This window comes from Somniosus microcephalus, chromosome 27 (genome assembly GCF_052327205.1).
Source record: "Somniosus microcephalus isolate GS21.2 chromosome 27, FLI_Smic_1.0, whole genome shotgun sequence".
Classification (NCBI taxonomy): Eukaryota; Metazoa; Chordata; class Chondrichthyes; order Squaliformes; family Somniosidae; genus Somniosus; species Somniosus microcephalus.
In genome coordinates, this window is record NC_141013.1 from 18,207,597 (window position 1) to 18,222,559 (window position 14,963).

Sequence of the window (14,963 nt, forward strand, 5' to 3'; positions counted from 1 at the left end):
ACACTACCAACGATGTTCCTTAACGTCTAGGAACAAAAGTTTACATTATACTTGCAGTAATCTTAAAAGTCTGATTCAACTGTGTGGACAATTTTAGCATTACCTTTGATCCATTTTGAATCATATTTTATGGTCCTCAGAGCTGATCCATCCCCCATACTGCGGTAGATGACTGCATCGCTGGCTAGGAAATCTGCAACTGTTGCCGAGTACAATTTATTGTCTGGAATATTAAACAGGCAAAAAGGAAGTTAAGTTAATTCTTTCTAGACTTACTATAGTGCTACTTTCACCCAGACTGTACAAAGTTCTCCTGCGTTTACCTTATAGTATACCTTTCGTTCTTGGATACTATTACCGTATGTATTTGTGTATATTATTTCTGTACATGTATATAGATTGCTATTCTGGGTAGTTCCACATTGAAATGAATTATGAGCAATAATAATGTTTGTGAAACAAACATGGCATGCAATGAGCTGTCATATATTTCTAAACTTGTACTGACACTACAAACATCATTAATCATTTAGATTCTTTGCTAATGGACATCTTACCAGCAAAGAGGGCAACGTTGGTTTGCTTGGCATCAAATGGGCACCGTGCCAAACCACTGACTTCTTCGCCATTATAATCCAAAGTATCCAACTGCATAAAATGAAGATAAATTATACCCTGGTGTCAAGCATTGTTCTGTACAACAGCTGTGAAGCAATAACATTTTATATGGCTATAATACAATTGCTATTGACGTATTCAAGTGTTGTGCTCTTCTGTGACATTAACCATTACCCTTTCCAAACTTTTAATATTGCAAAAAAAATTAATTGTTTCCTCTTGAAGTGACTTATTACTATTTTTGAAATTAAGTTCATTTTTCATGTCATTCTGAATGGAGCAATCTTTCAGATAAGGGACCTAAATGTGAAAGTTATAGCTCATCCTTTCAGAAATGATGTTTTTGCACAATTTGCAATGATGAAATATCAAAGGCTTTTAGTCTTTTCTGGCCTTGGATTTTACATTTATTGGCTGACCTTGGTGTCCATGTTACTCGGTTTGAAATGCAGAGGTACATCCAGAGCTGTTCTATGAGCTCGTCAAGATCTCATTTAATAGCGATATAAACATTTGCAGACACTGGGTCTGTGCTTCTGCTAAAACTGTTAATCTGCAAAATGCCAAACTGTATTGCTGGAAATTCAGAAACATGTTGGGCTTATTTGGGCAGAAAAGGGATCAATCCTGTTGAATGGATTTATTTTAATTGACAAAAAGTCCATCATCACTTACCCGATAATATCTGCATACAGGGTTAAAAGCGTTTGTGCCACAGACAAAGACAGTATCGTCAGTTTTGGGGACAAAGACTTTGATAAAATTGTGGCATTCATCCTAATGGAAAAATAAATCCAAAAGTGCATTAGATAGATACTGCATCTCTGATATAATCAGTTTATAACAGATGAAGTAGTCTGTCTCAGTCAAAATACAGCATAGTTCAGACAAATGGATGTCTGTTCCAGGCACACAATATCAATGCATTATTCCCATTCATTCGAATAGCGATCAATAAATCAATCCCATTCATTCCAATATCTATCAGTGCATCTATCTCATGCACGCCAATATTTATATTAATCAATAGTTTTGTTATTCACTTCAGTTAATGCACTATGTATGCTGCACCCCACTATATAGAGATCCGGATCTAAGCACAGTGTCTGTGGTAAATCAGCTGTTTATTTGTATCGACAGGCAATAATTCATAATACTTACTTTGTGCTTGCCCTTCATGGCGCAGTTACTTCTGTCTTGCTGTCTTGACTTCCAGGTTAGTTTCTATCAGAATGTAGAGTGCATATTTACATTTATTGTACTCCTAGATCCACCAAAAATGTAATGGTTACAACATTTTGTAACAGTGTTTCATAAATGGATTTAATTTTCAATATTTCTTAGGTGGTTATGTTGCAACCTACAAGCACGAGATACAGCATGCAGTAAGCTTGTCAGTCTGGCTGCTGGGACGTTGAAATATGAATCTGGGTTGTGAGTTATCAGTAACTGATTCTGTCTCCCAAAACCTATCTACATTATCATTTGCGACGCTTTCCTTGAGCATAGAAGAGTAAGCAGCTCTGAACTCGCTTTCAACTTAACTGCAGAGCACCAGCATTTTAAATTTGGCACAAAGTGCGGGACAATCTGTCACAGAGTAACGTCCTGAAGTGACTTAAACTAGCTGGTTCAATTGAATACTCCTCTCAGAACTGCTGAGCCTGGCTGGCTTTGTTAGCATTTCATTAAGTGTACAGTGAAGGACAAACAACAGAATATAGATAAGGACAGTACACAACAACAGAAACAACAATTTGCATTTATATAGCACCTTTAATATAGAGGGAAAAAAAATCACATACATCAAGAAAAATGAATGCCAAGGCAAAGGAGGAAATATTAGGAGGGGTGCCTAAAATCTTGGTGGTTTTTAAGGAGGAGAGGGGGGTGAAAAGGCAGCGGGCTTTAGGGTGGGAATTCCAGAGTGTAGGGTCTAGACAGCAGAAGGCATGGCTGCTAATGGTGGGATTAAGGGGGAGGGGGTTCACAAGAGGGCAGAGTTTTGGGGGGGGGGGGGAGGAGGTTACAGAGATAGGAAGAGAGGAGTCCATGACGGGATTTAAGGACAATTATGAGAATTTAAAATTTGATGCACTGGGGGATCGGCAACCAATGTAGGAAAGAGTGATGAGTGAGCGGGACTTGGTGCGGGATAGGATACAGGCAACAGAGTTTTGAATGAGGTGAAAATTACAGAGGATGGGAGGCTGGCCAGGACAGGATTGGAATAGTCATGTCTGGAGGTGACAAACAGCAGATGAGCTGAGACATGGCAGAGGTGGGCAATGTTATAGAGCTTGCAGGTAGGTAGTCTTTGTGATGGAGAGGATATGGGTACGGGATTGCATCGATGGCAAGGATATAGAATTTGTGGCAGGGGCCGTAGACAAAAGCCTTGGTCTTCCCAGCGTTTAACTGGAGGACATTATGGCTCATCCAAGACGGGATGTTGGAGAAGCAATCTGATAAAACTCAAGCAGTGGGGAGGTTGAGAGGGGTGGTGGAGAGATAGAGCTGGGTGTCATCAGCATACACTATGGGCAGGATTTTCATTGGGCTGTGGGGGGGGGGGGGGGGGGGTTAAAATCGGGGGGCACGAACCCATTCCGCCCCCAACCAGTCTCCATGCCAGTTTCAAAGGAGGTGGGTACCCGACCTGCACTGGGACCCGCCTCCCCGAGGCAGGAAGGGGATTAGTGCCAATTAACTGCCTGTTAACAGGCAGTTTTTAGCCTAATCCCTATTTTCATTCTTGAAGTGGGGGATTCCCGACGGCTCCAAACCACGCCAAGTTAGCGAGGCGGGCCGTCGGGCTGAAGGGCTTGGAAAGGTCGAGATGTCCGGTGTTCAGGTGAGTGATGGGTGCATGAGTGCAGAGGTAGGTGTGTTTAAAGAAGTTTTACATACCTTTACAGCCTTCCTTCCATCAGGTCTCGGGAGTCCCTCATCTCACCGGCACAGAAAGCAGAATGGCCGCGATCTGTCAAAAATTGCAGCATTCAGCTTTCTGTTCCGGGGAGATCTCTAAATCATCCTGAGAAGAAGGAATTAACTTGGAGTACAGATTGTCAGTATTTGACAGCTTCAAACAGCTGTGAAACGCTGATATTTCATCTGTCAAAAGCTCTTGACAGATGAAATGTCAATCTGTGGCGTCACCTGTTGCCGGGTGGCCCTTAATTGGCCTGCTGCGCCCACTGGGCGGGCTCAACAAGGTCAATCAAGTGAAAATCGCATGGGTTGGCCACAACTCGATGGAGGCGGGACTACAACCCCGACAGTTGTAGTCCCGCCTCCTAAATGAAAATCCAGCCCTATATGTTTGCGGATGGTGTTACCCAAGTGGCAGCATGCGAAGAGGATGGGGCCAAGAATGTATCTACAAAGAAGATTTTGAAGGAGGGGTGAGTGGGGTGGGACAAGGTAGAGAAGGTGCCAGAGGGAGAAACCAAGGTGTGACTTGGTGGCCACACCAACACCACGGCAGTCTGGTATAAACCAAAAAAGTGTTTATACAACTCACCAAGGTGCTGTACAGGCACTATTTAGTCCTACTGACCAAAGGGGATAGTGTAGATGCAGTTGGGGGGGGGGTGAAAAGGGGAAGGAAATAGGAGGGGGACAAAAAATAGAAAATTGACTTACTTTGCTAGAAATGATTTCTCCCCTTGGAGGATCATTTAAATTAATAGCATAGACTTGGTCCCTATATAAAAAAAATACAATTTAAGCACATAAATATGTTTACTGTATATATTATAATACAAGAGCTGAAGTAACCATTCAAGCTTAAGCCTTTTCTTTTCTTTTTAAATTAACTTTTGAGGAGAATTACTGTTTGAGGATTTAAGTTTAATGTTTAAATTTGTGATTTAATAAGAGTAGATGAAGAATAGAAACCCCAGATTAGCGAAGTTACCTGCCAGCAATATATAATATGTCTTCGATCTTCAGCATTAGCTGATAGTCCAATCTATGTAAAGACTCATTTCCTAAAAGCCGTCCTCTGAAGATTGGATATTGTCTTGAATCTGTGAAAACAGAATTTGGTTACATTGTCACAAGATTACATAGCTGAGAAATCCATGCAAGACATTGACTGGCAGTACGTATCTAACACAAACAAGTTGGAAGGATAATGCATTATATCATACTCTGATTATACTTGAACAAAACAAGCTGGGCACATTAGTGTTAGACATCAAGCACAACAGACACTAACATTTGTTTTCTAATTGATGATTGTCGGACAAGCGAATATTGTCTGTGGTACTGATAAGTATTTGTTCAGAGTTCCCTCCTGCTCACTGACTCAGTCTTCCCAGTTTTACTTATTAATTATCTTTATTTACAGGGCTCCTTTAAACCTCCCCCATTGCAAACAGGATGGGAAATGCGGAGGTGATGTCCAACGTGGCCAGGTTCACTTCAGTCCACCTGCTCTTCAGAACGGATTTCTCTGTTTAGCAATCTCGGAGATTGATTCTGTTTTAACTTGGACATGGGAACACAGACATGGTCTTCTCGCTGCTCAGATGCAAAAAGAAATGTGGTGTATGTGTCAAACTAATTTAAATAAACATGAAAGAAAGAACTACTTGTGTGAAAAATGGTTAAAGGAAATACTGATTAGAGTAGCTCCCTTTTTCAGATTTAGGAGTTGTACTTTTTTGGAAGGGGAGGGGCAAGGGGATGTGATCTGGGTGATAATTGACCTTCTGTTTCTAAAGTTATTTTGGCTTTCAGATTGGGACCCTAAAAGGACAGCACGAGCTATTAAGAGCTGTTACAAACATGCCCTATCTTTTTGCTGACACTAGTAAGGAGAAACAGTGACTTCAGGTACAGGGTGTGAAAGTCCATTCCAATTTTACCCAGTTCCCTCCTGCAGTCAATGCAGAAACGACTTTATGGCCGTCCTTGAAAGGGAGTAACAGAAAATAGGTCAACCTATTTTTGTACTTGCACCTGGTGCAACTTCATTCCCCATGGGCGCTTTTGCTTGGAGGCATTTGGCAACTTTATATTTTGGTCGTAGGATGTGGCATTGGCAAGGCCATATTTATTGCTCAGTCCTAGTTGTACTGAGAAGGTGTTGATGGGACTTCCCCTTGAACTGCTACAGTCCTTGTGATGGTGCTCCCACAATTGTGTTAGGTAGGGAATTCCAGGATTTTGACCCAGCGACGATGAAGGAATAATGATATATATCTAAGTCAGGATGGTGTGTGACTTGGAGAGGAACTTAGAGGTGACGGCATTCCAATGATATTGCTGTTCCCAGCTGCTTGCGTAGATGGACGTAATGAAAACATGGGAATATTTGAAGAAAAGCTGGCGTTTTCCTGCTTTTGGGAGGAACACTATCCAGGACACCCACAGCACCAAAGATGATTCCATCATTCATTTGCTGTTTATGGGACCTTGCTGTCTGTACAATGCTATGATTGGCATTTTCAGTGTTTACTCTTTGAGGGGAACTAAGGCTATGTGTTCCTGTTCATCTGCAGTCAAACCCCATTAGCTAAGCCTAAGAGGTCTGACTGATGCTGGGCAGCGACACATATCCTTAGTTCAGTCACTGAGCAAATATTGAAAATGCTGCAAGTGGAAATTGTAGCAGAAATTAATTATTATTTCTTTATATGAAAGTTCATGATTCTACTTTTAAGACAATGATCTAAATTATTAAAGACAAAATTCCATAAAATAAACGTAGTTTTTTTTATAACACAGCTTAGATTTCAGGTATTACTTTACCCCGTCTTTTTCCAATTTGCACTGTTGTTATTTCATTGCCTAGAGCAGCTGGCCGTTTTCTTGTTTTGTTTTATGATTGAATGGTTTACCTTGTCAGTATGTGACTATGGTGCTGATTTTTCTAAACCCATGTTTGCATGTGCGCAGAAGAATCCATGAGGTACTTCACTTACGGTGGAACTCTATAGTGTTAATGGGTTCATCATCTTCAGGGAAGCTAACGGCGACTGTTGGGCAAGCCATCAACAGAAAGAAAGGCACCACAAAGAAGGAATAATCTATGGAGAGCTTCATGCTGGGCACAGAGAGTTCCTTTGCAAAAAGGGAGCTACCTGCAAAAAGAAAATAGAATTTTATAAGCTGTTAAATCACAATGAAATCATTGGTGAGACAATGTCAGCACTCTACATTACAACAGTGATTACACTTTTTTAAAAAAGTACTTCATTGGCTGTAAAGTGCTTTGGGACATCCAAAGGTGCTATAGAAATGCAAGTCTTTCTTTTTTCTTTCACTGTGTCCATCAGAACTGTAACTCCCTCCGCTCCCTTCTGGAACGCACTCAAAACATCATGTTCTCTTTGAGCACCTCTTGTTCCCACTGTTGATTTGTAGTTTTAAATCAGATATATTAATGTTTTTTTTAATTGTCAAATATGAAGAAGCCAAGTGATGCAATGTAATAATGAAATTCAAAAGGTGTCTTTTACATCTAATGAGTTTTTATTCCTTGGCCGACATTTATTCCTCAAGCAATGTCACTAAGATTATCTTATTGTGGTTTGTGGGACCTCACCGTAAGCTGATTGGCTGCCACGTTTCCCTACATTACAACAGTGACTACACTTCAAAAGTACTTCCTCAGCTTTGAAGTGCTTTGGGACGTCCTGAGATTGTTACAGGTGCTGTATAATGGAAGTTGTTTCTTTCTTTGTATCATGTCAATAGCCGTTTGCCGCTTGACTTTGTTTTGTGCCAAAATAAATAGCCATGATATAAGCGCACCTTGTGATTCATTATTGACATTATTAAACTTCTTTTTCATGAGCTCACTGAAAGCAAGAATAAGCAAAGTTCAAAACTTTGGGCATGTTTTAACAAAATGATTATGCATACTAATAGGATAGAAAATTGTTTTGTTGATAAATATTTTTAACTACTGAATGCCAAAAAGGTCGAAGAACTTTGTGCTCAATAAATGTTCAGTACAAAAATTCCACGTGTGCGAAACTCCTCCGTATTATGCACAATGATCCCGTTCGTGTCAGCTGCGAACTTTGAACAGAAAATAATTTTTCCGATTGCCCTGCTTCAAATTTATTGTTCCCAGAACCAACCTTCTGTGGCACATCTGGAGTTAACCACTGAAAAGTTGTAAACATAAGTGTCATTAATTCCAGATCTGCTGCAGATTAGATATTTTTGTCCATTAGAGGTGGTTTAGCCTTGCAGCAACTCCCTTGTAGAGTCAACATTACGCAAATATGTATTCAAAGTGACTGAGTTTGTCTTTTATTGAACTCGTTGCATATAAAAGCGACATGTCATTACCATGCTGACAATGGTGCAATCGCAGCGTGTTTGGGCTAGCACTTCATATTGGGCTTAATTTTTCTATCAAAGGGGTAGATATCAGATTCAACAGAAACAGAGGTAGAAATATGTAGAATGACTCAAATTTCCCCCTCCACTGTAATACAGATCGAGTTGCTTTTCATTACTGGTGGTATTGAATTTAGCAATTCTTTATGGAACAATACCGTGAGCAGAGCACACCAATTCTACATTCTTTCATGTCACAACTTTCTCCATTCCTTTCCCGAGGACACTGTGGCATATGCTGGGCTCTAGTTTCATAGGTGCACCTTGCTCAAGTGGCTGTTCTTCCAAGTCGGAAAGCTTTTCAACAGTTGTGGGGGAGGTGGGCACCATAGCTTAACCAAAGTGTGTCCCCCGTATGCACAGTGTCCAGCAATGGATAGAAACAGGAACACTGGTCGACTTTTCTGCTTCTGAGCCTGAAGCTGCTCAGACCAACTGCCTCCACTACCCCAGCGAACAACACAGAACATGGATCATCTTAGTCTGTATTGCTCAGCACCGCAGCATGCAGTGTATTTATCGATTGGGCCACTGGAGGAGCTGTTCTGCTTCCATTGGCAGCTGTAGTGGCAGCGATCAATGGCCAATGGATTCCTAATTAAAGAGCGTCATAATGAACGCAAGAAAATTGAGCAACAATTAACAGTTGATTAATTTGGACATAACTCCAATATTATATAAAAAACAAGCTTACATATTTATTGTTTAGTTTCTTCATTTAATTTTCATTACCAATTGTCCAAATCTTTCAATCCAGTATTTCCCTGTTCGCCACTAGTTTCCTTCAGGCAATAATCAGAACTACATACTGAATGTGAACAGGATAATGCAGTGTGCTCCTTCTGTTACTATGAAGGCTAACTTGCTATCAGGAGGTAGTCTAGATTCAGTAGCAGCTGTCTGGTGCAGACAGTTTCCAAGTGTAACATTTGCTAATTTATGTTCCCTTGAACTTTGATTTTTATTGCACAGATTCTGCTACAGTTTGTCCTAGTAAAGGCCGTTAGCTAATGAGACTGTGCATCATAAGCTTGAATACAATCGCTGAAAGAAAAAATAATGTAGTTTGATAACACCTTTCAAAAGATCATCCATGCTTGTAAAAGGCCAATTTACCATTTTTGATCAATGTCAAAACAAATTTGTTCTATTAGCAACATGTTGAAAACATAGCACTGTTAATATTTAAAAAAATATTGGCCTCTGGGTTTGCCTGTGTTCTAGATCATGAAAATAAAAAAGGGCTATGATCAGTACCATAGCAGTGGAAACCTCTCAGTCTGTATACTGCTGATAAAGAGCTTGAAAGCCTGGTAATGCTAATTGATGCAAACACTCCGAGGTAATTAGAATTGCTTTTCTTAACCTTCATAACTTTCAAGGTTACAGTTATTTTATTTTTGAGTGGTTCCTGTCATCAGTTTGCCCGACACACGCAGTGAGGACACACAAAGGCAATGCCAAAATGGAGAATAATTGCATTATTTCTCCTTGGACACAGACACATATACACAGTTTATCTAGTCAAAGTATCTGCAGCTCTTGTACAATATTGAGGTGTTATCAAAAAATAAATGTCATGGATATATGGGTGTTTTACATGGCTCTTGGAAAATTTCAAGACAGTAGTATAATTATATTAGTGAAACCTTTTAAAATTTGTAGTGATTACAATGACGTGCATTGAATAATGAGCAAGGCCAATGTATCTACAGAATTACAAACCTGGCTAATTAGTGTTCCAGCTGCTTCCCTCTCTGTCAGACTTTGATGTACAATACTAGTTAATTTTTAAACTTGCAGTTTATGATTATGAAATAAGTTACAATTAAGATGCGAGAAAATCTAGGCGAATATTCAAGCTGTAGGAGTCATCTCCTCAAGTTAACCATTTCATGCATCAGTTTGCTGGTATTACCAAGTGTGCAATTCCTCAGAGGTTTGAAAAGGGCCAAATTAAATGCAGGCTGCACTTCAGTCACGCTAAACTGTTAGAATGGTGACAAAGTACGTTAGTTTTTGCCTCAAGACTAAGCATTTCACTGATGTTTTTGTGCTTTGGTGGTTGAATGTCTTTTTTTTAAGATTTGGATAGTAATGAAAGTAAATTAAAAGGTGATATTTCAAGTTTGCTTGGTTTATACTGAAAGTATCTTAGCTGCGGTATGTTGTTGAGGAGCCCCATCAGCCTCTGTATTGGCATGTGCTAAACTGCAGATCCAAAACTAATCGCTGACCTTAGCTCTGTACCCTTGATCTACAACTCCGGCTCAGTTTTATGGGGTGACTCGTAACACAAAAGCAGGTCAGGCAAATAAATGAAGCTGGTTAAACTAGCCTGGGTTGTTTAAGCCAAATCCCTCGAGTCAGGTTCAGAGTCTTAGTTTAACTCTTACCCTGCTGAATAATTGAGAGCCCCCCACCCACTATGAGGAGCAGAACGACATTGCAACTTGTTTTTAAATTTACAAACCACTCTGGAAACATAACCAAACCCATTTTGAAAAAGGTATAAAAAGAAATATTTGAACAACTTGTCAATTTTTTAGATACATCAGTGAAAAATAGGTAGCCCCCTCTCCCCTCCCCCCAAAAAAATGAATTTAGGAAGACTTTAGACAGTAACGTTTTAGGCTCCTTTATTACCTGTTGTAAATATATGGGGAACAAGGAAAAATAAGTCAAACTTTCTGCTTCTGGTTATCGCAGATTTTTTGATGAACAGTGATGTTCAAAAACAGAATGTGAGTATGATCAATCCTCAACTAGCTGGTGATAGAATTACATGTAAAAATGTAGCCAATTATTTCCCCTTTGCTTCTACTGTAGGTTTCATAGTTCTGTAGCCCTATCATTTTAATAATTTTGGTTCCAGACTATTCACTAAACCAGTGAGGTCCTGAATACAATTTTAGGCTTTGAAGATTAAACGTGATTGTGCTTTATCTGTGGCTTGATTGGGAGTGTCGGGAAATGCAGCCTGTACATTGGGTACACACACAAGGCAGTTGTTTTCAGGAGTGGAAGTATTTCCATGGTTTTAGTCAACTTTGGCACATAAACCTTTTGCCCAAGTATGTACTTGTTGAAAACCTGTGCAAATGGGCATGCTACGCTCAATGTTAACCGATAACAAAAACATTTTAATGACATTTTTCAATCATATCCAGAAATTGAAATCAATTTTTTTTCCCTAGCAGCAGTATTATAAAATTATGCAGTCATGAAGCTTTAAATAAGGGCTCTCAGCTATAATACAACTCAAATGAATCAATCGATCTATCTACACATCTTGTGCATAGTGCTTATCGTATTTTAAATTTGATTGTCACACTTTGATGACTGGCATAAAATAACCAGGATTTGTTAACAATGCTGACTTGCTGAACTACCTCGACAGCTAGATAGAAGTAACACTACCCGTTAGGAACAAGGAACCACCACCCAGTCAACCAATTCGCTCAATTTCTTTCAACCTCGAAAGACTCCACTATTTCTTTTGGAAGTTGTTTCAATGTTCATTTTGATTTTTGGCCGAACTGAGTATGCCTCTGTATAAATAAATACAAAAAATGTAAGAGTTAATTCTGGATAGAAAAAAATACTAAACTTATCCAAAAAGTCAACCATTGTATATTAGCAATGGCTTCAAGAGATTCAGATTGGGTGTGGTAGCCTAATGGCAATGGTACTGGACTGGCAACCCCAGAAATACACCATGGCAAGCTGCAAATTACATTCAATAAATCTGGTAATTTGTGGGGTGGCACTAGAAAAATAAGCATGAAAATTGCCAGACTGTCACAAAAACCCAGTTGGATCACTAATGTCCTTTAGAGAAGGAAACTTGCCACACCTACCGGGTCTGGCGTACACGAGACTCTAGTCCCGCACTATGTGGTTGACTCTTAATGCCCTTGGGGCAACAAGGGATGGACAATAAATATCTTTTTGTCACCCACGATCCAAGAACAGAAAAAAGTTAATTCGGGACAGGAAAAAACACCAAACTTATCTGTCAGCTGTGGCTCAGTGGGTAGCACACTCCTCTCTGGAGTCAGAAGGTTGTGGGTTCAAGTCCCACTCCAGAGACTTGAGCACAAAAATCTAGGCTGACACTCCAGTGCAGTACTGAGCACCGCACTGTCAGAGGTGCTGTCTTTCGGATGAGACGTTAAACTGTGGCCCCGTCTGCTCTCTCAGGTGTACATAAAAGATCCACGGCACGATTTCGAAGAAGAGCAGTGGAGTTATCCCCGGTGTCCTGGCTAATATTTATCCCTCAATCAAGAGCACTAAAAGACAGATTATCTGGTCATTATCACATTGCTGTTTGTGGGAGCAGTTGTGCGGAAATTGGCTGCCCTGTTTCCCACATTACAACAGTGACTACACTTCAAAAAGTACTTCATTGGCTGTAAAGCACTTTGGGATATCCGGTGGTCATAAAAGGCACTATATAAATGCAAGTCTTTCTTTATAAGTCAGCTATTCCATATTGAGAAATCTAACCCTCCCCCCCACCCAACAGTTCATGGGGGAGAAATTCGGTATCGCCCCGTTTGGGGCGCAATTATCGGCCGGGCGCTAATTATCGCCCCTGGAGGTGATTGGAGCGCTAAATCAGGCACTACACACCTCTCAAGGCGCTAATGCCGAGGAGCGAGGCGCTACCTCAGAGCGCTGGCAAAGCTCATGTGATGTCAGTCAGCAATGGAACACAGACACACTGGCGCCGGCCAGTTCTTAAAGGGGATAGTCGATCTTGCTCTCCATCCAAACCGTGCTCATTGCAGTCTTGAATCTCGGCCTGGAGAGACCTGTACATCAAATCTGCTGGAAAGAACAATGGCGAGGCCCAGGGAAAGCGTTCAGAGTGCAGCCCCCATAGTCTCTTCTACATCGATGCAAGGAAGATCAAATCAAAATGAACCTGCAAAGTGCTGCTCAGTACCCAAAACTCCTCAACACAGCATTGAATATCTTCAGAAGTCTCTCTCTCTCACTCAGAATGCGTGATGCAAAAATGTCGCCGACAAAAAAAGGCAGGAAGCGGTCGCCTTTAAATAGCGCTCCCCCAGTTCCTTCCCGACTGCAAAACGCTCCCCTCAACCTGTCGTTGCTAGCGGCAGGCGGTAAGGCAGGGGGCACCACTCAATATCAGGTCCGGGGTGTTGCACGCTCGACTGACGTCACGATCTGCGGGCACAGGAGATCGTGGTGGTAGTGTTTAGTGCCGCTGCAAAATGTCTGGTCAATTATGCGAGTGGTGCAAACATCGCCACACCCAGGCACAAGTTGCTTTGCGCCCCATTAGCGCCCTCTTATGCGCTAATGGGAGGCGCAAACCAACCGAATTTCCCCCCCCCCCCCCCCCTATATCTCTCTCTCGGGCCTGGGACTTGTGTTCTGTTGTGCTTCTAGTTTGCTTTGTGTCTCTCTGGCTTGCCAAATAGAATGCATCAGTGCCACTCTGTGCAGGGTTTAAGGGCAGATATGACATGCTCGGTTAATGGCCAATCTTGCTGTCAATCATTAACAGAACACTCTTGGTGCTTTAAAGACACATTCCAATTCTCCATTTGGACAAACAGAACATTTTTCTCGCAGATATATCTGATTGGAAATCGAATTCAAGTCAAAAAAAAGTGCCGTCACAGGTTGCTGTGTCCCCAGTGTTATTAAAGAAATAAGCCCCCACTTAATTCTTTAATAACACTTGGCTTTAATTAAAAAAATTTGAACCCAGTGCTGTGCTCCCAGTCCCTCCCATTGTGCTGTGCTTCCTGACACTGCCTCTCCAAATATGCTCGACTCCTTAGCACCCCCGCCCCCCTCCCACCTGCTGTGCTTCCCTCCCTGGCTCTCCCCCACTTTGCTCCACTCCCTTACCGTACTCTACTGCCTGGCCCAGAATGGGAACACACACTCCAGACGATCCCGTGAGCAATGCAGTGGAAACTGGGCATCATTTTATGTTTGATATTTTACAGTGACGGCACTTCAAAAGTACTTAATTGGCTGTAAAGCGCTTTGGGACATCCTGAGGTCGTGAAAGGCGCTATAGAAATGCAAGTCTTTCTTTCGTGCAACTCCATGTTTCAACCTCTCCAAACAGCGTTCTGTCCCCTACCACAGCACTGAAACAGATCTAATCAAAGTCACAAATGACTTCCGATGTGACTGTGATGCACTAACCCTCCTCATTGTTTTTGGCCTGTCTGCAGCCTTTGGCACAGTTGACCACGCCACCCTCATCCATGCTTTTGACTATTCCAATGCTCTCCTGGACGGCCTCCTACCTCGCACCCCCCATAAACGCAAGTCTTTCCTCCCCCCCCTCTTTTGCATAGCTTTTAGCTATTTAAAAACTAGTCATATGGCTCAAAAGTTTTAAAAAGTTAACCACAAATAGAATTTGTGGACTGCATACTCATTTCCAGTATCAAATCAGTAACTCCTACCTTTGTACAAAAAAACCCATTTTACAGCAATTACCCGTAGCCATGGCTATATCAATATCTGGCGAACTTTTGAGCTAAAATTGGAAGATGTAAGGTTTAGGCAGTGATTGCACACTGACAAAACTGGCCTGCAGGTGTGACCATTGAACTGGATCACTGCAAGCCAAGGCCAACCAGACAAAAGGCACTTCATGTTCTGGATGTTAACTTTGGTTACTATAGCTGGACAATACAGCCAGTGGTGTGGAAGAAACAAATAGCTGTAGCCAGCTGTGCTGTTCACAGTCAGATGATCTTTGTGTAGCTCAAAATGATTACAGAGCCCGTAGCCTGTTGTGGCCAAGGACAGGATGATGGATGATCTACACACAGTGTCCCGACTGCACGGAATGGTAGAAGTTCACTTTATGTCTATTAAAATGCTAATCTTCGTTAGTTAACAAAAAAAAGTAGAGAAATTAAGTTGAAAAGAAATAAACACTGAAAATGTAATGGGTACCATTCAGATTACAATTT

General features: G+C 41.2%; 1 protein-coding gene across 16 annotated transcripts in view; it reads right to left on the reverse strand.

The window, feature by feature from the left end:
* The window catches only part of sema6d (semaphorin 6D), a 257,838-nt gene that overhangs the window by 21,838 nt on the left and 221,037 nt on the right, over positions 1 to 14,963 (reverse strand). For 15 of the 16 annotated variants that reach the window (XM_085968622.1, XM_085968612.1, XM_085968621.1 and 12 more), the window contains 7 exons: positions 6,555 to 6,713; positions 4,541 to 4,652; positions 4,267 to 4,327; positions 1,780 to 1,842; positions 1,294 to 1,395; positions 558 to 648; positions 104 to 223 (listed from right to left, as the gene is read on the reverse strand). In XM_085968622.1, the coding sequence (XP_085824748.1) occupies positions 104 to 223; positions 558 to 648; positions 1,294 to 1,395; positions 1,780 to 1,842; positions 4,267 to 4,327; positions 4,541 to 4,652; positions 6,555 to 6,713 (708 nt within the window). Of the gene's footprint in view, positions 1 to 103; positions 224 to 557; positions 649 to 1,293; positions 1,396 to 1,779; positions 1,883 to 4,266; positions 4,328 to 4,540; positions 4,653 to 6,554; positions 6,714 to 14,963 lie in introns of those variants that run through there. The other variant, XM_085968623.1, reaches the window with a different exon arrangement.